At 39.2% G+C, this 27782-nt stretch overlaps 1 protein-coding gene across 1 annotated transcript; it reads right to left on the bottom strand.

Annotated features, from left to right (window-relative positions):
* Window positions 1-27472, bottom strand: LOC106936596 (isoprenoid synthase domain-containing protein-like). Its single transcript, XM_015017702.1, has 7 exons — window positions 27335-27472; window positions 26584-26629; window positions 23509-23606; window positions 18348-18425; window positions 18171-18263; window positions 15926-16057; window positions 1-429 (listed from the first exon to the last, which is right to left on the bottom strand). Exons 1-7 carry the CDS (start codon window positions 27470-27472, stop codon window positions 325-327), a joined length of 690 nt encoding a protein of 229 aa, XP_014873188.1. The 3' UTR covers window positions 1-324.
* Window positions 27473-27782: the final 310 nt, after the last annotated feature.

The raw sequence follows: 27782 nt of genomic DNA on the forward strand, positions 1-27782 counted from the left end.
CTGTAAACAAGATGTTTTTTAATTATATTTTGTCTTTGGAGCCCCAAAAGCAGGTCCAACTGCATGAAATCACATTTCAGTAAAAACTGCAACACAACTGGTCAGAGAAAACAGAAACAGAGAAAGCGTCATGACAACAGCTCAGAGAAGCATTGTGGGAAATGTAGGACTCAGTTTATCGGTTTGCTGTAAAAGTCAAAAATTTCTTTCAATATGTAAATTAGAAATATAACTTCCTTTAAGCCTGATGCAGGATTAGAGACACTGACAGCATAAATAATCCGGTTTCAGTCTTTATGATTGCTTTGTTGACGCCACCTCTCGTCACGCCTGCAGGAGCTGTCCCACAAAGGCGGGGTTCCTGTCCCGAATCAAGGCTGATGCGATGTCAGCGACCCGTGAAGCCGACCTGTCCCACTGCTCCGAGTCCTGCAGAGACACCAGGAAAGACCAGGACAGAAAGGTCAAGACTGAGGTCAGCAATCCGCTCCTCCAATCCAGGACTGACAGATTAAAGCTCTCTATTTAGCAGCTGGATGTTATTACTGGCAGAAACGACAAAGAAGACGACAGGAAGCAGTAGTAGGAGTGTGGATAATGGTTTGTTTTTGTGTTTTCTTTTTTTTTTTTTGGACAACGAGCAGCTGGCTCCATCAGAGCTCTCACAGCATCGCGCAGTTCATAAAACATTGTGTGTCATTCCAATGTGTTGGATTCATCGCTCTTTTGTAAGATCACCATCTACAATTTCCCCAAAACGCCGCAAATGTAGCCGCTCTCAGATTTAAGGGGCTTGTCGCCCCAACACCTGAATAAGACGCCGACGGCTAATAGATGGTGAGCGCTAGCGCCATGGCTGAAATATGAATATAATGTCACTGCTGTGATTTTTAATGGCTTGTCGAGGAAACAAGTTTATTCAGGTTTTCATTTAATGTCTGCAGTTGTAAAATTGTGTTTTTTTCAACATCAGTGGCAAAGATTTGCACACATTTTGTAAAGGAAATGCAGCTGCTAACAGTTTCCACCAGTTTCTGGCCGCCGTCTGAATCTTTAAAGCAACAGGAAACAACAGACCTGTTACATAGGAGCCCCAAACACAAATTTCTGGGGGGGGGGTTATCTTAAAAATGTCTGTATTTGACATGTTACAGTTTATTTTTTTATCAAGCCTGGGCCGAATCCAGAACAAGGGGAAGCCTTTCTTAAGAGTTTTCAGTTCGTTAGCTTCAATTTCTCCACCTACTTTTTGAGATATGACCACTGCTTCTCGGTGAAGTTGGGATCCGACGACCAAATGTTTAACATTTACAAAATATTCAGAAAACAGACACAAAGAACCTAAAATCATTGCATAAAGCCTGTTTGTCTTCAGCAGCTTAAACGCCTCCAGTAGATGTGATGTTTTATGTTCATATTTCCTGTAAGAGGTCCTGAAATTAGCCGTTTTTATTTGAAATCTTTGTTTCTCCTGCCTGCAGAGGTAATCTTCTTTAATTTACACGAGGAAGTAATTTTGCAAAAGAGAGAGGAAAAAAAATGGCACATAATTAAAAGAAATTTGACTTTCCTTTTTACCCTAAACTCCTCAGGGGCTTCTGAACCGGTACGGCCCACTTTGAAATTTATAGTGCATGATATTAGACAGATCTGCTGCAAACCACACATTAAGACAAACAAGACCTCACATCTGATGTTCTTAGAGGGGCTCCAGTGTTGTGGTTGTTTTGCTTTTGTGATTCCTCTCTTCTGTAATGTTTTTTTCTCTTCACTGCAGACCGGCTGCATGATGCACTTTTAATAGTTTTAACTCTCCTGACTTCATTCCTCCGTCTGCAGCGACTCTGCTTTGATTTAGTGTTTTGATGAGGCCCAGGGGAGACACGTCTGTTTTCCTTTTTTTTAAGAAACCACAGAAAAGAGTTTGACTTCGTCTCAGCCATTCTGCACCGAGACATGCTACAAGCTCCGACTGGATTATTCATAAATATCCTCTGGACTTTTAAGAAGCTTTTGATGCAGAAAATAATACAAACATTTACTGAATTTTGTAAAGATGGAAAAACTGCGAAGATGACTGGAAAATACAGAGAACAGGCGAACGAGGATATTTTTTGCTTTGCACTACAGAGGAAACACTTTTACTATTAAATCAAACCGCACAAAATTAGATTTTACAGTAACAGGCCCACAGCATCACAGACCCTCCACCATACCCAACAGTGGTGCTTTTCTTTACTTCACACCAGACTCCATTTGGAGAATTTGCTGCCACAAAGTTCAATTTAATCTAGTCTGAGCTAAAAGTCCAGTGAAATTTATAAAATTGATATTTTCAAGCAGCATATATTCTGATCTATTTAATTAGATTTTTTTTTACAGTGCCTTAAACGGTTTAAGCCTCAAGCTTTAATGCTTCACCTCACCTTTGATATCTTCCTTCTTTCTTTAGTTTCTGTTAAATACAAACAAAAACAGAACACTATAATATTTACAACCTGAGCTAATTCGAAATGCACGTCCCCAAATGGGCCGTTAACAAGATAAAACAATTTAAAAGACAATTAAACAACATAGAAAGACAAAATGTCAAACAATCCTACATGTGAAAATCTGATAAACCAACACAAAGTACTAAATGATTTAGAATGAGAAAATATATATGGACAAGTAGAAATAGGAAAAGTTTGACCGGCATCGAAACGTCTAAATAAAATCGTCTGCAAAATTCATTTGCTTGCAGGAGAAGTTTGAGAGCAGGAATTGGATTTAGATAGGAAGATGAGGAGCATTCATGTCAGCAGCAATAATCTGAAAGCAAACATTTAGATTTTCCAGACTCTTAAATGTTTGGAAGAAAAAGAAATCCTTCAAGAAATGTTAGTTTGTATGACTGAGGTGGAAAGACTCTGATTGTTTTAAGGTGTTTCCAGACGTTAGCGGTTTTCCTGGGAGCGTTCCTAAAACAATACGACTGCAAAAATAATCAACTTTGTGCACAGATTTAAAACGTTTTAAAAGTCACTTTTACCTTATCTTACACATTTCAAAGCATCATGTGGAGAATATGTAAAGGCCTCATGGAGCCACTGCTAAAAGAAACTCTGATAAATAACAGAAATATAAATACTTATTGCAATATTTCACTTACATTTACTTTTAAAAAACTGGTAGAGTTACTTTTCTGCACTGAATAAATGCATGAAAATATATTTTAAAAAATATTTATTTAGGCATCTTTAGAAGAGGCATTAAGGGTACAACACACATTCAGCCTAAAGTTTTACGCAAAATTCATAAGTGAAACGCTGACATGGGTTTTTACAAAAGACTTTAACACCGTTTGGCTGCTTGGAAGGAAACTATAAAATGACGCGCTATATAATACTTAGTAGTTTATCTTAGCACATCAAGTACAACTTCAAAATAACAGAGAAATTTCTATCCTGATCCAGAAATAACATTTTCTTTAGTCTTTTATTGACTTCATTACTTACTTTCACACCAGCAGAGCAAAACGAAAGCTCAACTTCAGATCACCAACTTCTACTCCATCCATTAAATAAACACAGAAGATTACAAAAAAACAAGTATGTCTTTCAATTTTCTCTGAATTTATTTATATTTACGGCGAATATCTTTGAAGAAGCAGAAGAAATGCACTGGAAAAATGTCGGGGGTTTTTTTGCCTGTGGTTTAATCACTGCTGCAGGGAGGAAGATGTAAATCTGATTGCATCTTTTCATCGTTTGTCAGATCAAAGCATTTTTTCAGGCGTTATCTAAAAGCAGACACATCTTCTGCACACAGAACGTGTTTAAAATCTCCAGATCATCAGACGGCTGCCACCCAGGCGCAGTGACGACGACCATGGGAAAGCAAAGGGATTGCTCTGTTCTCGTCCTGCACCCAGCTTCAGCAATTAATGCCTACATTGTAGAGCTCTGTGTTCAGATATAATGGGGCGAAAAAAAGCCCTGAACTTTGCACAAATTTCTCAAAAATAAGCAAATCACAAAGGCTGAGGAGGATCAAAGTTGAAGGCCTGTCTGGACTCCAGCACTGAATCATTCCCAGCTTCAGAAATGTGGCTTTTGAAATATGAATCTTTCTTCATAAACATCATATTAAATCAACTAGTTGCTTGCACAGTGGAACAAAAATAAGACTTTAGTTTTTCATTGACTCGTGGCACGGCTTAAAGTCGTCACGGTGCCGCTCTGGCTTAAAACGTGGTTGAATAAAACAAAAAAAAGATCCTAAATGGATAGAGTTTCTTTACAGCAAAAGACTTGACCACTCAAAGATGTTTGCGTGTTCATCTGCTCTTTGATTTAAATCTATGTAACTTTAAAGCAATTGCCTACAGTGGAGCCCTGGTATTTGGGGGAGTTTGGGACCACAACGGCTAAAATCAAATACCTCCTGTGAAACGCTTCCAACTGACTGCTTCAGTAGCTCAAACACTAAATATACGTTAACCTGCATTAATATGCACAACAGAAACTGTCTTACCACTACTGCTAACGCTAGCATCCAATCAACAAGAGAAATGAAAGGCGCTCTTGAATTGGCTGCTTTGTAAATGCCAGCCAATAGTGTGTTAAGCCACTTGATTGGTACGTTTTTCAGTTTGTTTCATTTTGTTCGACAAAAAAATCCACAAACAGGCAAATTTTCTGCAAAAAAAACTTTGGAGGCACATAGTAACAGTTCATCTCTGTCAGCTATAAGCTACTTTCAGACTTCAGAGCAAGAGCAAAACAAGATTCAAAATCAGTAAAGTGGATTGGTCCGTCTTAAACGCAGAGTTTCTGAGAAGATTTGAGAGAGTTGTGATCATGGATTTTTCAAGTTTCAGCAACATGAGCAGAATTAAAACAGAAGAAAAGCATGTTCAAGTGAGCAGGGCTGTATCTGAAAGCAGAAAAATGAGAGCAAATCAGAACTGCTTTATGTGTGAGTGAGAGCAGCACATCTAAATGACAAATCTGGCTTTTACACCAAAAATGTTGGCTTTTTGTAGTTGAAGGAATCAGTGCCACACTAAACTCTATGAGCAGAGAGATGAGAGGGAACAGAGCATATTTTAGCTTAAGTGTTGATTGTTTAGAGCAAAAAATGTTAGTTTTCTGTTTCTAAATTAACATCCATGATTGGGATTGTGTGTATCAGACACCAAACATTTGAAACGAGAACCAACGACGCTAAAAACATGTAACATGATCCTGGAGGATTGGCATGTCTTCATGCCCCAGAAGCATGAATAAGAAGGTCATGACTGAATCTGTGTGTCTGCTGCAGAGTTGTGACAAAAACGTACCGCTGTGGGACATCTGGTTTCACGAAATAAAACCTCAGGGAAGCTTTTAGATAAAACCCACAAGCAAATTAATCAGATTGATAGCTCTATTTTACATAATTGGGTGGATTTTGTTACTAACAACGTGGATTTAATTTTCACGTTCCAAAAAAACTGCTCTTCAGGAGAGTGTTTTCTCTTTATTTTGTAAGAGCCTGTTTTTACAAGTTTCACTTTACCATTATTGGACATAAGGGATCCCTACTTTCCACTTCATAATGATTAACAGCCACAGATCCACACTCCGAGCATTTCCCTGCCAGACAGATTATAATTTATATGCAATAGTGGAAGAACCATCATTAGCAGTGAGGGTCGCATTAAATGGAAGAAAGTGACACACTTTTTTCCCAAAATTTATAGCCAAGCAGCTGCTACTTCCATTGCTGATTTGGCCAATCTCTTGGTGGCCTGGTGGAGTTTATGTACTTTCTTTTGCGGCAGAAAAGTCCAATCCCATAAATTAACTGATAACATTGTTAGAGCATCTAAACAGTGCTGTATATAATCTGATCAAGCAGCAACGAAAAGCAAAGAAAAAATGACTCCCATGTGTTGGAATGCGCAAACACACAAAGGCCGTCTCTGCGGTCACAAATGTATGGAAAGGAATGTCAATTATTAGCCTGTAGTTTTGCTAACTGCTGAAAGGGGTAAAAGTCTGAGGAGACGTGACGCGGCAGCCCTTTGAAACAAAAAGCAGAGGGAGAACGCAGGAGGAGCCCAACGGGAGGACCACACAATAAGCAAAGAAAGAAAGTGTCTCGCTCTTTACTCCTAAATGCCACAGATGTAATCAACCTTACCATCTAAGACGAGGCTGCAGCAGATCTTCTGCCCCACAAGAAGGGGCCAACTTTGAAGCTGAAAAGTCCTAAATTTAGAACCTTTAATCGTGACAATTTGCACGTCAACTCTTTAATAGAAAAACCTGGCGTGACGCCTGATCCCGGCACACTGGAAAAGGCTGCTAGAGTCACACCAGCTACCATGACTGAAGCGGCCAGGAGCATTAGGAATTTTTACTGCCTCATTTCATCATCCTAATATTTTACTGTCAAAGAGCTAATAGTTTTTTCATCCACTTGAGGGCAGTATCATTGCCAGGACTGAAGCCAGACGGCGTTCTCCACTCAGGGAGCCTTAAAAGAAAGAGCAACCACCTGCCTTGAACCTTTCTGAACATTACTCTTGCATCTGTCCTTCCACCGATGCAGCCGTTTCTCTGACAAATTCTCCCCAAACGACCTGAGTGCTCCTGAAGCCCAGCGATACAATCCTGGTAAAAACACCCGTTGCATTAGTCTGCGCAAAGATTGTGTTTCAGGGATTGTGACAGCTCATCCCTGAGTGGGTTTTGTGGTCGTTGGGCTCGCTTCCTCTTACTGAAGACAGGCAGTAGCTGGGGGGCTGAACTGAGAACAGAGGCCCCAGGTTCAGTTACTGGTCAGTGAGAGCCCTGACTTTTACACGGCTGGCGAGGCTCAGATGACATTTTGTAAACACCGATATGTTTGGCTTGGAGGTACTGGAGTCAGATAGGGTCATTTAAATTATGTATGTAATGTAATGAGCAGGGGGTTGATTTATTTAGACCTTGATAAACTGATTTCTTGACAGAAAAGTAGTGAATGAACACCTAAACTTTCAATAAGGTTAGAGTAGGAAGGTTTTTATGTAATTATTGTTAATGAGGGAGTGACAATACACCCAGCTTAGCAAACAAAACTATTCACATGATTAGAGCAGTAAGAGCAAGGTGGGATTTTGCCAGTGCTTTAAGCAAACCAAGACTTTTTGACAATAAAAAGGAGAAAAAATCAGTGTTTGTTTTGTTTGAGGAGGTGTGAGTGCACAATCAAACTCTGATGCCGACCAAAAAGCAGACTTTGGTTCGCCTGAAAACCTCAATTCAGTTGAAGTGTGAATACCTGTGTGAATGTCAAGCGGACCAGAGGCTACTCTAAAAGCAGAAAGGAGATTATAACGCAGGGCATTCTGGGTAAATACGACCGAAACAAAGCACGCGAGCAGGAGAAATGGCTTGTTGGTTTTTGCCAAAGACAAAAGAGAAATACTACAACCGCTAAGATCTGATGCTGCTACGCCATTTTTGTTTATGTGAAGAAGGAAGTGGCGCTCAGTGTCTTCTTGATGTTGACTCCTTCAGTGGTTCTTGGCGCCACAGGCGAGGAGGGGGAACAGGTTGTTTTTAATGAGTTTGGATTGTTTGACAGTGCAGTGTGAAACCGAATCACAGCAGCTGAAAATGTAACAAATGTTGCAATTTTGGTCCCCAATCGAACTGGACTGTGAAAACACCTGGCCGTCAACAAACGATGGAAACATTCTCGTTCTAATGAAATATAGCACCTGTATTTGTTTCCTCACTCTGGCAGTTAAATGCTTTAGCAGCAAATAAAGCTGATTCTGATTTATTTATGCACATTAATACAGCTAATATAGCTTATTAATACATTTAGCGCGCATAATGTCTGAAGACTGTAGAGCAGGTCTGTAAACTGTTTTACAAAAAGGTTTTTCTTGTCTTCACTTGTAAATTGGAGTTGGAAGCATCTGACTATTTACTCCTCTACTATCAGAGCACAGAGCTATAAACACAGGAGTTGGTCGGAGCCAAGCTGAGAGACAGACAGCTGAAGCTGACATGAGATGACAGAAACATAATCATGAAGTGTCTCAGCGGAATGCGTTTTATTGAATTTTGCCAAAGTATTCAGATCCGCTGCCTCAGAGTCTGCCTCGCTTCATCTGAAAATGACTGTAATGTAGGAAAATGCAGACTACTTTCATGCAGCATCCTCAGATTTTCCAAAGGTCCAAAGAGCCCAGCAGATTTAGCTTCTGCATTTTTTTTTTTTACCTGCTTTCTAAATCTCTCGGCGAACAAATGCTGCCACACAGCCCCTTCATGGTACAGTGATTTAGCTCTTTCAGTGCGGGTTTCCAAAATATCCTGTCTGGATCGGACAAACAAAAGTCACGTCTAACAGGTCCTCTCGTTCTGTTTACCCAGGACACTGAGCAGGTCTGTATTTCCTCTGGATCCCCTCAGTGAGAAGTTTTTTAAACAAGCTCTGATGAGAGACGACTCTGTTTGAATTCACATCACTGAAAGACGAACCTCAAAACAGAGAGCCAAACAATGGGACCTTAGATTCAGAGGTATGAAAGCATGAAGGCACGGGTTGGGTACACAACCACACACAGTCTCAGCGGATGCCTCGTTTACTTATCACACTGTATCCCTTACCCAGGGAAGCCAGGAGCGCTCCACCCGCGGGGCATCGGAGGTCAGCTGCAGATGCAGGAGCATTTTACAAAAAACGACGTTTGTTAGAGCCTGATTTTTCAGCGGCACACATTCTGGATTAGTGTCCTCAGTTCCACCCCTGATGCAAGCAGGAGATTGTCATCACTGTGAGCTGAACACACAAACAGAGGTGCAACACTGTGTTTTTGTACTGTTGTCAAAATACCAGCATGCCACAGACTAAACAGCAGAGGGGGAACAGACAGCATTTTTCTGTTCCAATGTGAGCAATCTCAAAAATCTGACATTTAAAAAGTTAAATGAAGGGTTAATGTACATTTTTAACATAAAATGTAAAACTAATTTAGTAATTGATTAATTGTTAAACTAAAAACAGGCCACTTGCTGAACAAACATAATCAGAGCATTAATTAAGACAAAACTGTATAAAAATACATATTTGTATTCATGATATAAAAAAATCCTTCTTTGTGTCAAATTCAGTGGAATAATTTTGGATTCATTTGGATCAAATTCTGTAAAAAAAAAAAAAAAAAAACTCCTGTTAACACCTTTTTCAATGCAATTATTAAATGAACAAGCAGCAGTATGAAGACCAAACGGCACAGCAGACAGAAGTTATAAAGAGGTTTAAATCATGAAGTCCTTCCTTCTTATAACGCCCTCCAAAAAATAAAATAAAAAAAATAGGCTCCTGTCCTATAAAAACACAACTGTGCAAGATCCTTTTTTATATTTTGAATCTAAAATGTTCTTTTTCTTCAAAAATCTGATTTTGTTTGTTTTAAGAAAATGTTTGCATGTTCAGTTTGTAACTGAACAGATAAAAAATAATAATAGAAAAACATAACTTTAGCCTTCATGGCCTAAATCCATGGCCTATGTGCAGAAAATATCCTGAACAAACAATCTCTGCAGCAAAACAGGGTGGTGGAGGTATCATGCTGTGGGGATGTTTTCCTTCAGCAGGGGCAGGGAAGATGGATGGAGCTAAAAACAGGTTGTTAATGTTCATTTAGCTCTTTGTTATTTACTAATTAGGCAAACTGGATTATCTTTAAGTGTAAAAGGAGTTTGAATACACATGCAGGCTACAATTGTTTTATTCTAAAATATTTGAAAATGTGTGCATCCTTCTCTGTTACAAAAACCTGCAGTATTCCGACCCTAGAGGACTTTGGACACCGTTGCTCTACAGCGTCTCCTCTGTTAAGGCAGATTGTGCTTTAATTTGTAACCTCTAAATATTTCTTAGTTTTTACGACGATTTTGAGTTGCACCAAGACTGCAGCAGCAGAGCTAAAAGGTGAAAGCAAAGGGATTCACTGACCTAAATGAAGTTGATGATCTGTGGGTGGCCAAAAACATTCCGAGACCAAGTGGCATAACGGGTTTACATGCATGCTCACACACAGCCTCCATGATTGACTGTTTACAAACTGATTGTTAAGAGCGGCGAGCATTAATCTTCCCGGAGCTCACGCCATCTGTTTGACATACAAATCCCCGCTTGGGGAGGCATCTCCTGGTCGTCTGAGCGAAGTCTCCTCAGCCCAAACAGGGAGCGCCTTCTGGTCTTTCTAATCTAAGAAATCAAAGCTGAATAAACACCGCTCTGGTATGTCTAATTCCTCGAAGCCAACTCTAGCGGTCAAGTTTCACACATACCACCCCGCATCTGGAGCCTCCTCAGCAGGGAAGATAAACGTTGATACCAAGCACATGTCACAGCAGTGAAGGTTTCTCCATGACTCTCTCTGCAGCGTTCTGCAAGTGCACGGAGGTGGACGACGCCTGTTTTTCAGTCTGCGTAGCAAGGATCCCGCAGGAGCTGCGACTCCATTACTAATATGAGCAAAATTCTGGCATGACATTCTGCTAATGCTGAAAAAATTTAGTTTAGCAAATCTGTGGTTTAATGAATAAGTCATTAAAAATGATGCTGCCTCCTATCACTTCCTGTCTTCTTCTTTGTCTTTTCTGCCAGTAGTAACATCCTGTTGTTGGGTGATACAGATTTCAGAATTATATCATATAATATTTTGTGGTAATATTATGATTATGATAAAAACAATGAAAAACTATTACCTGTTTTTTTAAGTAACTGTCCGATGGTCACTGCATGGCACAGCGAACAGATCCTGCTCTGGATTAGGGCCGTTACGATTCCTCGAATGATTTGAGTTCCTCGATTATCAAAACTCCTGGAGGTAAATTACCTGCCTCGAATCTTCGTTAAATTATGTTTAATTATTTAGCGCACCGTGTTCCAGGTGGGTGATTATTTGTGTTGCGCAACGCTCTCACTTCTGCCTGAGTTTTTCGATTACTCGATTAATCGTCAGAATAATCGATATAACTCTTGATTACTAAAATAATCATTTTCTCACGTTAAATTATGTTTAATTATTTAGCGCTCCGTGTTCCAGCTGGGTGATTATTTGTGTTGCGCAACGTTCTCACTTCTGCCTGAGTTTTTCGATTACTTGATTAATCGTCAGAATAATCGATATACTTGATTACTAAAATAATCATTTACAACAGCCCTACTCTGGAAAATCATTCCCATTTCAAATAGGATTCTTTAGGATTCCAGTTACTTAAAGAACTTGGATTTATATACTTAAATTGCACATAAAGGATTCATCTAATCACATTTTTAAATTTACTGATGTTTATTGATGCTTTCATTGCAAAAACAATTGTAAAAATAAAATTTAATCAGATTTTTTAACATTAACAATTGTTAATTGTTAATGATAAGTTGTTTCAATAAATGGTAAAAGATATGAGAAATGCCCAGAAATTCAGTCTCCGACATGTGCGGCTCATTCAGTGGAATAGCTGGAGAAAATGTCTTCCTCAGTGAGGCTACGACTGCAGCAGCATCTTTGGCAGGTCGTGTACGGTTTCACTTGTCTCCTTTCAGGCCTCGATCCAAACAGGTAGAGGAGAATAGGCCTTTCTCTCCCTCTCCTTTACTTTTCCCTCCCTTTCTTCCTAATCTCTTCTCAGGTTCAGAAATCCTGGTCCGGGCTCTTTGAGGAGGAGGAAATATGGGGCTGGGAAAACATCAGGGCTCTCTCACTGCAGGGATTACAACACCCATATATCACGGTGACAACTCCCTTTTCAGCAGAAGACAAGTCACCAGGACCCTGTGGAGGAACAGATCCTATGACATTTACTTCCTGTCACAGGCACAGACACTGATAGTTTTCACCGTCAGCGTTTTCACAACATCACCTCAGCGTACCAGGATCCGGTGTCTTGAGTGTTTCCCAGCCAACGTCTCTGGACTTTCACACATCTGATGTTTGGCTTGTGGGCATTTTCAGAGACGCAACAACAAATGGAGAAAAGCTCCAGAGAAGGGCTTTGATCACAGGTAGTTTAAGAGAGAATGCTGCGAGATGCGCATGACGCAATAATCTCTTTCTCCTCTTACAGGCCAACATTGGCAGCTTGCTGTTGGACACGGTGCGTCCGTAATCCCATCGATCTAAAGCAAACAAAAATGGTGGCAAAAAGGGGAAAACAATTTCCACAACCCTTGGGAGAAATAGATTTTATAGAAGTAACTCAACTGTTCAAACAAAAAAAATATTCAGAATATAGAATAATAACTAGAAGAAACTGTTTTCAAGAAAACGGCATTGGCAGTGAAAGACGACAGAGAGGTGAGGAAACGAGTGAGAGCTGTTTATTCATCAATGTGCCTACTATTAATTGCATTTTCAATATTGAGAGTTCTTAAAACAAGAAACCCAGCTAAGACAGCTCCACATGTCATCTCTACAGCTGTAACTGGGCCACATGTGTGTAAATAAAATACCTAATACTCGGGCCGACCTGAGCTTTTCGTTTCAGCTCCATCAACAAATTCTTCTCTATGTACACGGAGGACGAGGCTCCACATTACCTCTGTCAAGACGTCTTCCTGGCATGCATCTTTATTTACCTGAAGCAGAGAATGTCCACAAAACTATTGTGGAGGATGTAGGAATGATGACGATCAGAGGTGGAGAAAAGAAAGTCCCTCGCCACGGATCGATTTCATCCCGCTTTGATTTTATCAGACAAACCCAACTGGCAAAGCCTGTTACTCCAAACACCATGTCAACCTTTGTCAAATCGCGTTCGATGTGAAAGCAGCGGCTTTAGAGAAGCACATTTACAGATACAACTGTGTATCAAAAAATTAACTTCCACTGTGCAGATGTCTGGACAGCAGCATCATTAAGTATTTACAGCTTGCTCCGAAATCCAAAAGAAAATATGTGTTGACACTTCCAGCAGAAAACCAGGTCGGCCTTTGCCAAGAACAGAAAATGTAATCCAGATTTTGTTGTCCAGTGGAACTCAAAACGTATTAGTTCTCATGAGATCGAACAGAAGAATGACTTTCTCAGTCCCTTCAAGGCTCACACATCGAGGAACTACTAATTACAGATTTCTGGGGTGATTTTAACAGATTTCTAAAAACATTATCTAATAAAGGCATCTGGGAGAAGTTATCTTCATTACAACAAAAGGTTAGCAGTGATTTATATTAGCCTGTTCTCTGTTCCACTATCTCAGGCTGAAGCATTTTATCATGGCGAAACACACATCATCTCTTTCCAATCCTGTTTTATCATTTTCTCTGTCCTGTCAGAGGAGGGGAACAGCTTGACAAATTATCAGCATTAGTCTCCATAATTCTGAGGGAAACCACGACGTCCAACATCTGACGCCAGAATCAAACTCATATGTGGGACAGCAGCGTGTTGCATATATATATATATATATATAAGACCCAATTTATGTCCACATTTTAAAACCCACAGTTCTAATATTCACAAGGATTTCTGTAGAAAACAACTTTTATTAGTATAAATAAACCAATCAGTTTTTCCACAGGTTTATACTAGAGCTGAAACAATTAATCAAATTAATAGAGAATAATTCGACATATTGAATTTATCATCAACTAAATAAGTAATTGATTAATAGTTAATTGGAGCAAACAGACTCAAAAAGATTCAATTTGCTCAAACAACAACATACTCAGAGCAGTAAATAAGCCAAAACTGTACATATAACATACTCAAATGCTGTAAAAAAAATCATATTAATCATCTTTTACTGTCTATTTTCTAATCCAAAAACTAATCAACATTTTAATAGACAATATGCATATAAGTATTTTCACTACAGATACATTATTTGCTGAAAATAATCAATCATTCATTAATGGAATGCTATGTTGTTGAAATTCAGGTAATAACACTTGTATTTTCTGATTCTCTAAAAAGTAACTGAATTATTTCTAATTTTGTGTAAAAAGGCTTAATTGGTTAAATGAAAAATCTGCCGACGAATTGTAAGAATAATTGATAGAACAATCGATTAATAAAATAATCATTAGTTGAAGCCCTAGTTTTCGTAGTGGATAAATATTTTTAAAACATTTTTCCTTGGCACAACAAGAATCCTGAAATAAAGGAGGGAACAACGCGACGCTGGAGGAAAGCCTGTAGCCGCTCGGCGAGGTTGGTGGAGTCAACTAACTAGCTCACTCTTTAGTTACCTAGCAACTCGCTCACTCTTTGGTTACCTAGCAACTCGCTCACTCTTTGGCTACCTAGCAACTCACTCACTATTTGGTTACCAATTAACTCACTCACTCTTTGGTTACCTAGCAACTCCCTCACTCTTTGGTTACCTAGCAACTCCCTCACTCTTTGGTTACCTAGCAACTCACTCATTCTTTAGTTACCTAGCAACCACCTGTTGAGTAACTCGCGCAGGAGCAGTTAAAAGATTTTGCCACAGTATTTCATAAAAATAATGATTAAAACCATCTATCAATAATCATAACCGATGACTGTTGATAGACTGATGAGGAATGTTCATATCGTTTATACGTTTTTCAGCCCTACGTTATATTAGCTCTGTTTTTACTTTTTAAGTGAGCACTTTCAGAAAAAAAAAAAAAAAAACATTACTAATGTCTGCGGATTGCTAACTGCTTTTTGCAAATGTTCTTTCCTTCAACATTTAGCAGTAACTAGGTGTGTCTGAGCCAAAATAAGCGACAGCAGACTTATTGTCTCATAATTGGCCACATGTCTAGCATTAGCTAATGCACATCCAAACAACAAAGCTGGCCAGGATGGGAAAAGAAATTACGCCTATTTGAGCACAGCCTGATTTTCTGCCAGTCTGTTAGGTCTTTAAGCTACAAGTCCCAAAGGCTTCTTCCTCCTCACTATAAACATAATAAATCACCAGATAAGTCAAATTTGACTGGAGGAGTTTGTTATCACTACTTTTGTTTTGGATTTGAAGCCGATTATGTTTCATTTTCCAAACACAACATCGTCCTTTCGGCTAACTTTGTAGCCAACTTTTAGCCATTTCCTTTCTTGTCCAATGATTTTGTCTAAAATAAATCAAAAGTAAGTGTTGTAAAAGTTATCATACATAACCTTTCAGTACAGAAGGTTTGAGTAAACCCGACCTGCTAAAACATCTCCTCGCCTGAGGCTTCGACACTGTTAGCACTGATATGTAAAGTCCTGCAGCTGCCAGTAAAGCCTCATTTGTCATAAGACTGCAATCAGCCATGGACATAAATCTTGCTGAATGTCAAATGTAAGGCCAAAGAAGTCATGAATATTCAACATTTGTCTTGGGTTTCCTGCACAAATCTGGCTTAAAGAAGCTAATTTTTATTTGATAGCTCTGGTTGCCTGAAACCAGACTCTTCTCCCACTGAAAGATGAATATTTCAAAATTTAAGCAATCCTGTAATTACTGAGTCGTATCTCATGGATTTTAGGTCAGCAACATCCACTTTAATGATCTCAGTGTGAGCTTGTCTGGCTTCGCAGAGGATTCCCACAACACAAGGTTCAAACGAAGTGGCTTGGCCTACATGAAGCTACACCTAAAACACCTTCCCGTCCGTTTTATCTCTCTGGCTTTCAGTTCAGGCGTCGGAAAGGAAGAACGCTGATATCCTGTCCTTTGATTCACACAGATTGGCCGACACCTTTTCCCACTTGCACACAAAAGGTGGCGAGCAGAACTTTGCTCATACGGACGATAAAGACAGCAACCTTGCCTGAAGCCAAGACATTCGAACAAAACACTTTAAAAGACGTTTCCCATCTTGTTTTGTTTGGCCTCTCCCTAAATGTGCATTTCTCAGGAAGTCTGAGCGCTCCTAATGAAACGAAACAAAAGAAAAAAAGGGAAGTGTGAAAAGACAAAGCCCTTACCTCGGGCTGATGAAGCCGGATGCCGTAGAGAAGAATATTTCGGAGCTTAGCTGTTGAGGCCAGGTCAATCAGAGCAGCAGACTCCGTCGCTCTCCGGCTGGTAGACGGCTCCTCTGTGACACTCAAATGCATCTATTTAAAAAAATATATATTTTAGAAAAACAGGGACAGGTTATTTTGCTTTATTTTATTTCCAAAATAATCCCACAGACAGATGTTATCCTTGAAACGTCTCAGCTAATTAGGAGAAAGAATTCAAAGCTGTCAGTTGTTTTTCTTTAAACACATAATTATTTCAATCTATTTTAATATCAATCTCACATTTTAAGACGGATTATTGAGCAAATTATAAGGATTTTATGCCCTGAGCCATGCTGGGCCTGAACTGCACACAAATCTGTCCCAATATAAAAACATGGGGGGAACAAAAGATACTGAAGAATGAAAAGAAAACATTTTTCAGAGCAGAATAAATGAACAGATTCGTCCAAAATCAGGTGAAAACGACGAATTTAAACGACTGATGGGTCATTTAAATTTTGATGGTAATGATTCATATTAACCATGTTTTTTTTTTTTTTCTAATTCAACCATGTTGATAATAATACCATGCTAGCAAAGAGCTTTAGCGTCAGCAGAACTAATGCTTAGGGCTGGTGCTTTAGGGTTTGCACTTTTTAGCTAGCAGTGCTCAACGCTTTTCATTTGTTGATGTTTTTGGGAAGACTAACAAAATGTCTTGTTTAAAAAAAATCCCTGGTTTTAGTAATCCAGGTGTTGATCTGGTGGATATGCAAATTTCAGTCGGCATTGCTTGGATGAAGCCAGTAAAAATTCAAACTATTGCATCAAATCACAGGTGATATTCTGCCAAAGTTGTTTAATGTACAAGTTGTCCGTGCTGAAAAGTAAATATTTAAAAAGCATAATTAAAGGACTGGAATTAATATTACATTCAAGCCCATAAAAATTTCTCACTGAAAGTGCAGATCTTCTCACTGTCAGGTAAAAACCATGAATAACCTGTTTTCTGTTGGAAGGTTTCTGGATTAATCCTCAGCTTTTATTTCTGAAGGCCTGAATGTGAAGCAGCTAAATAGCTTCATAGGACTTAATCTGATCTCCCTCCACTAGAAGCAGCTTCATATTCTTGCTTGGATTCATCTTCATGCAATAAAAGAGAATTTTTATCAATAAAAGCTGACTAAAACATTAATAAAACTCATGATTAGTATCTCAGCCTCCCAGCCGATCATTTGTCACTGGAACAGAGTGTCCAGCTCGTTTATTTGTCTCCTGACTTTGTTTGCAGCCACATCAGCTCAAGGCCCAGCTGCACTTATAACGACCAAATTCTCAGAACGTCTTACCGTCTCTGCTTCCAACCCAAGACAAACAAGAGCTGTTACATATGCAAATAAACTTTTCACATATAAGCTAAAGATAAACAGCCTTGAAATGAATAAATAAACCGCAGACGGCTCAGTTTGCCTTTAAGGTTAAGGACAGAATGTATTTGGTCTTGCTGTGACAGACAGCGGTGGATGCTCTGCTAATGAAGCCGTCAGTGACTAAATCTGCAATAAAAATAACACTCCGTGACATTTGCACTCATTTCATTAGAGTGGTTTTATGTAACGTGTTTTTGGAGCACATGTTCCAAAGCTGGGAACAGGTTTCCAAGATTTTGGTCATCTGGGGAGAAAAGTTAAAAAGTTTAGACTGGCTTCTTTAGATGAAGAGATGAAGGTTCCTCCTCCTGAAACTGCAGAAGCGTCGCTGTGGGTTTTGTTCTTTGGCTGTAACAACGAGTGGTTCAGATGACAACAATGTGAAAAAAGTCATTATTTTAAAATATCTGAACCACTTAGGCTCATAAACTATAATTGCTTTCTCTTTTGAAATCAATCATGATTAACAACACTCTGCAGCCACAGCAAGGCCTGATTATACGGCCAGATCTGCAGAATAAAAATAACACTTTTATACAACCTTTCTAATGTGTTCTTGATTGGCCTCAATCAAGAACACATTAGAGAAAAACAAACTGACATCAGACTGGAAATCAAACTTAAAGGGGAGCTGTTATTCAAAATTCACTTTTTGCACATAATTCTTCCATTTGAGTCTCAACAGACTGAAGGTTCTGGAGGATAAAGGTTCAGGAAATGTCTTAACAAATCGGTTTTAAAACACACATATCAAAGCCGTCGACATGGCTGCAGAGTCCCGGCTGTTAACTCACCCAGATGATCACTGCCGGGTTGAGAAGAGCTCGGTTTTCTGCCTCTAACGCCACAATTAAGGCCTCCACTTCTGAAGGGCAAAATGGATCGACCTGGAGATCGAGGAAAGCAGTTATTAAGAAGAAGGGTGCAGATAATTGTTGTTTAAACTTTATTATATTAAAAGGGAAACTCACAGAAACCTTAATGAAGTTCCAGTCTTCCAGCAGATACCTGCCGTTGTCGCCCATCAGATCTGGCGTGACGTTCAGCTCCTGCAGGGATATTTCAGACCTTCAAATGATGACTGGTGCATTCGAGGTCAAGAGAAAAACTGACTCCAGTGCTTCAGGAACCTTCTGGTTCTCGTCCCTTCCACTCCTTTGGTTACAACCACCTGCTTTCCTGCCGTTTATAATTACATGATTACGGAAATTAAAAGCCTAAGCCTGCTCCATAAGCCTGTTCTAGTTCTTTTAGTCAAGGTGGCAAGAACAAGATAAAAACGTTCTCCCTGGCAGAACAGTTCATACTTCACAAAAATTGAAGTGCAGAACTCTTGGGAAGTTTCATTGGTTCTTCCTGCTGCAGCATTTCTGTTTAATAATTGCAAGACACAGTTGATGTGTCCGGATCAAGCTGCAAGAAAAAGACTGATGCCAGTTTGTTCTTGCAGACCTGAAAGAGAGCGTATCTGTTCTTGTGGAATATATGTTGGTGTTTATGGGTCATCTGCAGTAGTAGAAAAAAAAGGTTTCGTCATTATACAATGCAAATGATGCGTTCTGCAAATTCTCCAGCTTTACCTTTTATGCTAACAGTTCACAATGTGTCCGGTAATTTATGGATATTCAATGCATAGAAAATTATCTACTTGTGACATTTATTTTATTAAAAAACAAACATTTATACAGTGTTTTTCTTGATGATCCAGTAAATACACTACAATCATAAATCACATGCAGGTGATTCTGTAAAAAAAAGAGCATTGGGGACTGATTAGAGGGATTAGTGGACTGATTGCAATAAAAGAGAAGCAGATGTGTTTGACATCATTGGATTCCTTTATTTGAAATGATTATTTAGAAAAGAAAGTGTCAACAAGACCTAACGAAACAAACATTTTGCAGTTGAAAAGTATAAAGCGGACTTCTTGAAAACATCTGTTAATGTCTGAATGTGGTTGAAAAATTACCGAGGTTAATAAAATAGGTTACCAGAGCCTAGCAGTCTCTTCCTAATTCAAGGACACAAGCACATCGCAACAAATGAAGAATGGTATGAAAGTATTCTGCAAGATAAACTCCTCCTAATGCTCCACGGAAACATGATGAACAACAATGTCTCAGGAAATGTAATAAAAGCAGAACAAAGATCTGAACATTCAAATTTTGGCCCAGAAGCCAACAAACAGATCAACTTCAGAAGACGAAGAAACACTTTAAGTATAAACTCTTCTGATAAATTAGGTCTATTTGCTAATAAAGGCCTTTAAAACCATTTGTGTCTGCAGAAACATTTCACTATGACTGTAGTCACTATTGCTCTTTTCGCCTCTTGCTGTCAGAAAACATTACTTCTTGCGCAAAATTAAAAAGTAAAAACTACATGCAAGCCAAGTTAAATTACATTATGTTGAAAACTGAGTAAAATCACGATACATCCAGGAATTATAAAAGCTTTTATGCAGAAACAGCCCCAACATGGAGGTACTGATGTTTCCAGTGAGTTCTGGCCTTGGCGGCATAAAGCAATCAGGTCACCCAATGAATTCATTTACCAATCATCTCTTCTGTTTTGCTTCTAATTACGCTCTAAAACTGAAATGTCATGCTTGCATAAAATAAACACCATAATAGACATCCAGAAGCTGTCTTTGGCACTGAAACACAGTTTGTTCTACCCAAACGAAGTAATGGAAAGCAATAGAAAATGTGTAATGGTTATGGGAAACATGTGTTGGGGGCTAGCGGAGATAGATAACAGCTCACTGTCTATGGAGGAAAATCAGGTCAGTGCAAAGTGTAAAGATTTGCAAGCTTTGAACAGAGAAACTGGCATGATTTAAACCAGGATGGCAGTGAAATCCTGAAGTAGACATGTTTGTTTAAGATCACGCTTGGAGAGAAACCACTAAGCTCTCAACACTGCAGGAACTTTGAAGTTGCAGCAAGTTTTAAATTTAAAACGAAACCTGAAACCATAACATATTTCTGCTGTAATATTGCTTCTGGAAGTACAGCGGGACGGTGCTGATCTAAGGAGACGAGGAAAACAACTAGCATGAGCTTCAAGTTGAAGTGATGAACGACTTGTTCATCAGTTGGACAAGAACTCATTAAAGCTGGACAAGTAAAAGTGCAACGTACCAATACAGATAATTAACACGCATGAAAATAACTGGACTGGAAGGTGTTGTGATGCCAAACACAGACACTAAGAGGTGTGAGTTGTGGCTTCACAGAAAGGTTTAAGGTATTCCCAGCATTGACTGAAGCACCAACCGGTCAGTGAAGGTTGGATGCCTGTAGAAACGTGATACAGAATTACTAAGTTGTAAAATATTTATTTTATTGTTTCAGTCTTTTTTAAGAGTAAAATATGATTGATGCCTCTTTATTATGTGGCAAAAAGAAGGTTGAAAGACTGTTTTAAAGACCTCACCATGTTTACCGTAACATTCGCAGTCTGTTACATGTTACTGACAACTCTCCTCCCAATCTGAAGAAATACCAAATCATTGTAGTCCATAGTCTTCCCCTCTCTGCTAGCATGCGCCGCCAGTTTCTCCACCTGCACTCAAACCCAAACTGCTTATCCCTGTGTTAGATCCACGTAATGGCGCTGGGACAAAAGTAATTTTTCATCTTCCGCCTTCTGTACTTGTCTTTCATCCCCTCCATTATTCTTCCTCCTTTTCCAAACCCAGTGAAAAGGATGGATCTGGTTCCTTACAGGCACACCGGAAAGCCTCGGCCCCACAGGCCACCTGAGCGCAGCTGGGAATCTCTCCAGACAGCCGATCCAAAGGAGCCGACAGAGGCTCCAATACATCACCGAGACTCTGTTCAGCACCGCGAAGGACTTGGAGCGGGTTTAAAGGACGATGAACTGTTTAGATCACTGCAGAACATTAAAGTGTTCTTCCACCAATCTCTACTGTCAGCAGTTACATCCAGGGAAGATAAATACAGATGTGCAAGATAAAGGAGACATGTCTCCAAATATGAGGACTGGCTTAGGGTGTTGTGAACATGTGGTAAAATACAGTAGAAATCTGAGGAGAGTCGTTTCGGAGACCAACAAAAAGCGGTCGAATGTTCTGTCGTTAGCTTCTAAATCCCGTCACAAAGTAAACAGCTTCAGGAGTTTTGGGATTTTTGACAAAGCTGACGATGATGGACTGCTGTGTCGAGTCTTCTTCAGTGCATTCCACAGATTCTCAATGGAGTTCAGGTCTGGACTCTAAATTTTCACATCCTGACAGACTGGCGACAGCCAACCAGACACTGTGACTGAAGATAACGTACCCAAAACAGACAAGACATAATTAATCATCTCAAATGACTGAAAGAACAACAAGGATTACAAGAAGCTAAAGAAAAGTGGAGCTCAGATTCTAGATTGGTGCTTCCAGAGTTTAAATCCTTGTTCTAGAAAAGAGGCTGGTGCAAATAACAAAAAATATATTTGAATTTTGTTTTAATTGATGTCAAACAACTGCACTGCAAAAACACAAAATCTTACCAAGTATTTTTGTTTAGCAAACCTGAAATAAGATAAAACTAACTTACAAGTAACTTTTTAGTTGACTTTTAATTCCTTAATATTCCTCCTGGATTATGGCAGGAAAATCCCACCAAGCAAGCAGAAAGTTTGGCAAGTGAAGATTTGCTCCAAGCAGAGACTAAGTGTGAGTGTGAGGAGAAGTTTTGAGTGCAATCATTACAAGTTTTGAGAAGAAAGACATGAAGTCCTGCTTTCAAAATAGAAATATAAGCAAAAGTATTAAAAGTTTTGAGAACAAAAGACATGACGTTCTGCTGTCAGACTGAAAATGTGTGCTCTGGGATTATGGCAGGAAAATTCCTCCATACTCAGTCAATCAAATTTTATTTTGTATTTCTTATACAGCTAATGTTAAATAATGTTTTGTTTACTTTAACATATTGAAAGATGTTGACCCTCTAGATACAAGAGAAAACTCATTTTTATAGGAAAATGGCCGCTTACCTATAAGATCAATCAACTTTTTGATAATTGATAATTTGGCGATATCTCTTAATATTGGGCAAATCTACCTGCAGGTATTGATAAAGTCACATTGACCTTTAAGTTCTTGAGATTTTTAACATTTTCTGCATCACAGCCATCTGAACCTGTCAGCAGCTGCCAGGGATCAGTTTCATGTTCTCATTACGGCTGCAGAACGTGTTACCTTTCATATGTTTCACAAAAAGCAGTTTCTATTTTTATTCCTGAGTAGTTTTCATCCCTTTACAGCGTAGGTAGAAACATGCAGTCCTGCTCCAACAGAGCTGAATCAAATGCCTGAGTTACGTCCTCCTAATGATGAAAATCTTTGATGTAACTGTGCTGAAAAGATATTCATCTAAAGGTCTCAGGCTCTGAGACTGAAGCTTCAGAGCCCTGAGTTGGAGGTTTCTGATTTTCAGACTTGATCAACGGAAATCCCGCAGTTCTTGGGGTGCAGAAAAGTGTTTCACATATCAAAGGTTTATGTGGTCTGTGCAGCCATATCTAATATGAAAAACTGTCAGTCTTTACTTGTTTGCATTTGGACGCTGTTTTAGATTACCCAAGAAAAAGGACCGTGAGTTCAAAACAGATGTTAAAGAAAGGCAGAGGGGTGAACATTGACCATTTGTCTTTTACAAGTGAGATAATATTAAGGAGGAGGTAAGAATTCATCAATAAACACCCAGCTAATCAGGGAAACTCCCAGAGTTCACTCTTTCCGTCTGAATCAGAGAGAGATGGAGTTTGGGAAGAAATGAGGGGGAAAATGGAGTGTGGACATTTTCGACAGGCTCTGATACACGGCTGACTGTAAATACCAACTCCCACCACTAGGCCACCCACATGGAGCTCACATGAAGTTTTGACTGGGAAAGTTTAATGAATATGAGAAGAGACAAAGGAGAACAGTGTAAAATAAAAAGCACCTGCTCTTTCTGAGATTCAGTCAGCAGCAGTAGTTAAAGCACCAAGGAGGACTGGCAGCAGGAACAAAACTACTTATTTCATCAAATGAAGATTTCAAAGCAAATTAGTGAGCAAAACATTAAACATTGTAACTGTAGTTATGGAAAGCTGGCATCCTGCAGCAGTACTCACCATATCCAGAGCTCCAAAAGCTTTTTGGAGAACATTGGCCAGAGCCACAGCAGCTTCCAATCCCCCGGTTATAAGGCAAGCTGACTGCGACAAAGTCTCTGAAAACAAAGAAGCCAATGAGAGAATTAAGGCTTTGTGATTAATCTAACAGTCTGTCTGATATCTACTGCCTCTGCTTTTTTTAATTAGAAAGAAGTTAGTAAAGTTTACAACAAGCTATGTCCTGTTTTACCACAGTCCTGCATCCTGATTCAGCCTTGTTACCAAAATCTCCAACAATCAAAGATTCAATGTATAAAAGATTATATAGTTATACATTTGATATTGTTTTTATTGTCAGATATATTTTCATTTTGTATTAAAAACCTGAAGAAAAACAATGTAATACCAATGCTCTGCCAGTAGGTGGAGAGAATAGTAACATAAATTAAGCGGAAAAAGTTCGAGCGAGGTTAAAGTAGTTATCGTGGAATGTCCGCTTAACAAGATATTCAACTTTTTCATGGCGATATCACCTGGATGCTATTTTACAACAGTAAAATTTACTATGAAAGCAGTTTGTATTGCTGGAACTATATGTGTTTTATTTATTTAGAATGATTTTTAAAATTAATCTGCCTGAGAAACACATTTATTATTTTGCTAATCTTTTGAGATAGTAAAAGTTTCATTTGCAAACCCACATTTTTTAATTATTATCAGATTTAGACATTTTCCATTAACTAGTTAGCAGCTTGTATTGTTGTCAATGTGCCTCTGAGCTGCTGATTGATTTACAGACTAAGTGGATTTCACTGAGTGAGCTGGCGGATATAACAGCAATGATTCACCAGCTGGCACACAGCCGAAATACAATTACATGTCTTTAGATAAAAACACAACAGTTATCAAGGACAATCAGCTCATCGCAGACTCCACAAAAATAAAAATTAGACCTCCTATCCAGATGTCTCGCTTGATAAAAGAACCAGTCGTTTATGCGAACGCACACCAACCGAGGCAATAAGCAGTTAGTCAAACTGACAGATATGAGAACTTCCTTCCACGTCTTTAAAAAAAAAAAAACACACACACACACAATGAATTCATTCACTTGAGAGGCTCTGGGAATTATCACCGCACACCTCTTGTCACCATCAAACAGGTACTTGTTGGTCCAGGTGCTGGCAGGGTGAAATATGGGGCTGTGTTTATTTCCTCTCCTCTGATTGTGAAGGTGTCCCTTGTCCTAACTTGTTCTCCCCAGTATTCAGCGTCTGCTTACACCCGCCCTCTTCATCTCAGGCCAAACAATGCTTAAAAAGAATTTCCCCCGTCAGAGAATGGCGACGGGTCATTTTGGTTTATTGTCACCTATTGACTGCTAGCTACAGACCACACAAAAAGAAACAAAGCACCGCAGCTCTGCTCACTTCAGGGCATTTATTCTGTCAGACATGCATGCATACCGTACAACTCAGCTACAGGAACAAAGATCTCTGAACGACACACACACACAGTGCATCAACAGTGCTTCAATGTTTCCATATTTTATGTTACAGCCTTATTACAAACTGCAACACAAATACCCCATTATAACAATGTGGAAATATTCTTGAGATTTTTTGCTAATTAATTAATTTGTTCATTTTTTTTTTTTTCACAAAATTTTTCCTACATAATGAGTATTTTTGTGGTCAGTTCTGTCTATTTTCAGATGTTTTAAGGTCTCTTGTCACATTAAATCCAAATGAGCTGCTACTGGCCATGACCCCCAACTTAACATTTACACTCGCAAATAAAAACACCTAAAAACAGATGTGCGATTATACAGCCTTGAAAAGCAGAAGTAGAGCCTTCTGCAAAATCAACAATAATACAGCAAGTCTTTTCTGGATGGTAAGTCAACAACTAAAACCTCCAGCAGCCATTGTACAGCTCATACAGAAGGGAAACCAGCTGTATGCAAGAGTGATGGAGCTCCATTTGGGTTGCTAGGTAACGGTGCTCAGCTTGGCTAGGGTTGCTAGGTAACGGCGCAGTGCCAGTCAAATGTGACTTACTAATCAGCAGGCTTTTGAAAAGGTTTATTTTCCAGACACCAAATAAACATCAATTTGTTAAAAACGGTCTGGGTGGATTTTTTTAATCCATTGGTCTGTCTTTTTGGAAAGACACCCACTTGTCTATAAAAGGTCCCAGAGTTAATACCAAGCTTGTAATAACTAAGCTTGGTATTAAAGGAGTTGTCTTTAGACCACTGAGACAGGATTGCCTTGAGAGCTAAATCCAGAAACATTTCTGCGGTCCCAGTGACCTCTGTGACCTCAATTATTTGTAACTGAAAGAAGCTTGAAACCATCAGGACTCTTCCTATGGCTGGTCGGCCACTCCTTAATAAAAGGAGCCTGAAGGACTCTAAGGCCACAAGAAACAAGATTCTGGTATGAAGAGACAGAGATTGAAACCTCTGGAGTGAATACCTGGCGTCATGTTTGGAGGAACCAGGGCTCATTACCGGGTCAATACCGTTCCTGCAGCGAGGCACGGTGGTGCCAGCATCATGTTATGGAGACGTTTTGGAGCAGCAGGAATTGTCCAGACAGAGGGAAAGATGAATGCAGCAATGTTTAGAGACATCCTGGCCTGGTTGGAAACCTGCCCCAGGGCGCTCCTGACCTCAGACTGAGGCGATGATTCATTTGTCAGCAGGACAACACAGGATCAGAACCACTCTGAGAATGTCCAAAGCCAGAGTCCAGACCTGATTGCATTTCTGAAGAGATCTTCCATGCAACCTGATGGAGCTTGAGAAGAACTGCAAAGCTAATCTGGTGGCATCACATTGAAATAAAATGAGGTATTAAGCTAATTTCTTTGTCTCTTCTTTTTTTTTTGCAAAAATCCCCAAAGGTTTCCCACATTGTCATAATGAGGTATTTGTGTGCACAATTTTGTGGGAAGAGATTTCATTTAATTCAATCTTGAATGACGCTGTAACATATAATGTGGAAAAAGTGAAGCACGGTGAATACTTTCCAGGTGAAATACTTAACAGGCCGTGTAAAAAAGAAGGTTGTGAGGACGGAAAGTCACCTTTGATGATGGACTCTGCAGCAGCTAAATCCCGTTTATAGGTCACCTGGAGGACAAACAGTTGCTTAGTCAAAGTAGAAACAAAAGTAGTTCATTCACGCACATCCATGCAGAAATATTTTCAAATTATTTCCTAAAACCCTCACAAGGATGAAATGTTGCCTCTAAGCTACAGAAGCTAAAACCTGAGCTGGTAAAGGTGATAAATCAAACAATCGTAAATCATTAAAATCCCCTTTTACTCCGATTACACAGATTCAGGTTCTGTAAGTACAAGTCAAGTGTGGTTCAAGTGCTAAAAAATAAATATATTTTTAAATGATATCTGACTTGTTTTTGTTAAATTGAGATTGCCAAAATTATTTCTATTCACCAAATGCCAAAATTTATAAGGGAGGTAATTTTTTATAGAATTGCACATAGATTCACAGAAGTTTTCAAACATTTTTTTGTAGTATTTGCAGTTTGGATCAGATTTTGTGGATTTTGTTCCATAATCTTCTCACCATTTTGCTGGAAATTTGCCCCATTCCTCAGACAGAACTGGTTTAACTGAGTCAGTTCCCAGGAAACTGGAAGCTGTCATGTTTCAGCATATAAAGACATTTTTACAAAGCATGCTCCGCGTTTCTTCTTTTTCCAAAGTAAAATTATTTTAAAATTCAAAAACCTTTATTTCTGTTGATTAAACAGTACAAAGTCTCACTTAACGGATCAGTACTATCCGAAAGCGGGTCGTTTTTACGCTCACCTTCCACAAGGTTGGCGGACCATCGATGAGTTTGGCGTTGGTGCCGCAGTACTGCAGAGCAAGATGGAGACACTCGGTACCGAACTCGAAGTCTGACTCGGTGCACTGCAGAGGGGCCACGTGGACGGCGTAATTCATGACAGAGAAATTATCGTTAACAACAAAATATGTGTCTTAATTCTTATAAAGTACTTGTTTACAGGAGTAATGGTTCTAAAATATGAGAAGAGCTTGGCAGAAAAGATAAAAACGGTTCACGGCAACACCTAGGTAAGTGATTGTAAATCCTTTGCCTTAATTAGACACGCTAACATCCTGAGGATTGCTACGATGCTTGAGTTGCCATATCTGCAGCATAAATCAACCTAGAAATGTTTGGTGAATAAATCCTCGTTTTGTCCTTATCCACTAAAAAATCGGATTCTGCTTTAAAAATACTTAACACCAA

Source organism: Poecilia latipinna, unplaced genomic scaffold (genome assembly GCF_001443285.1).
Source record: "Poecilia latipinna isolate Pla-1442-1.1 unplaced genomic scaffold, P_latipinna-1.0 Scaffold2179, whole genome shotgun sequence".
In the NCBI taxonomy this organism is placed as follows: Eukaryota; Metazoa; Chordata; class Actinopteri; order Cyprinodontiformes; family Poeciliidae; genus Poecilia; species Poecilia latipinna.

Excerpts from the sequence above, each read along its gene's own strand:
- LOC106936596 (XM_015017702.1), bottom strand. The coding sequence starts at position 27,472 with ATGAATTACGCCGTCCACGTGGCCCCTCTGCAGTGCACCGAGTCAGAC. Across the intron at positions 18,426-23,508 it reads CTTTTGGAGCTCTGGATATG|GAGCTGAACGTCACGCCAGA; the intron begins GTGAGTACTGCT and ends ATATCCCTGCAG. Across the intron at positions 18,264-18,347 it reads GGAACTTCATTAAGGTTTCT|GTCGATCCATTTTGCCCTTC; the intron begins GTGAGTTTCCCT and ends CTCGATCTCCAG.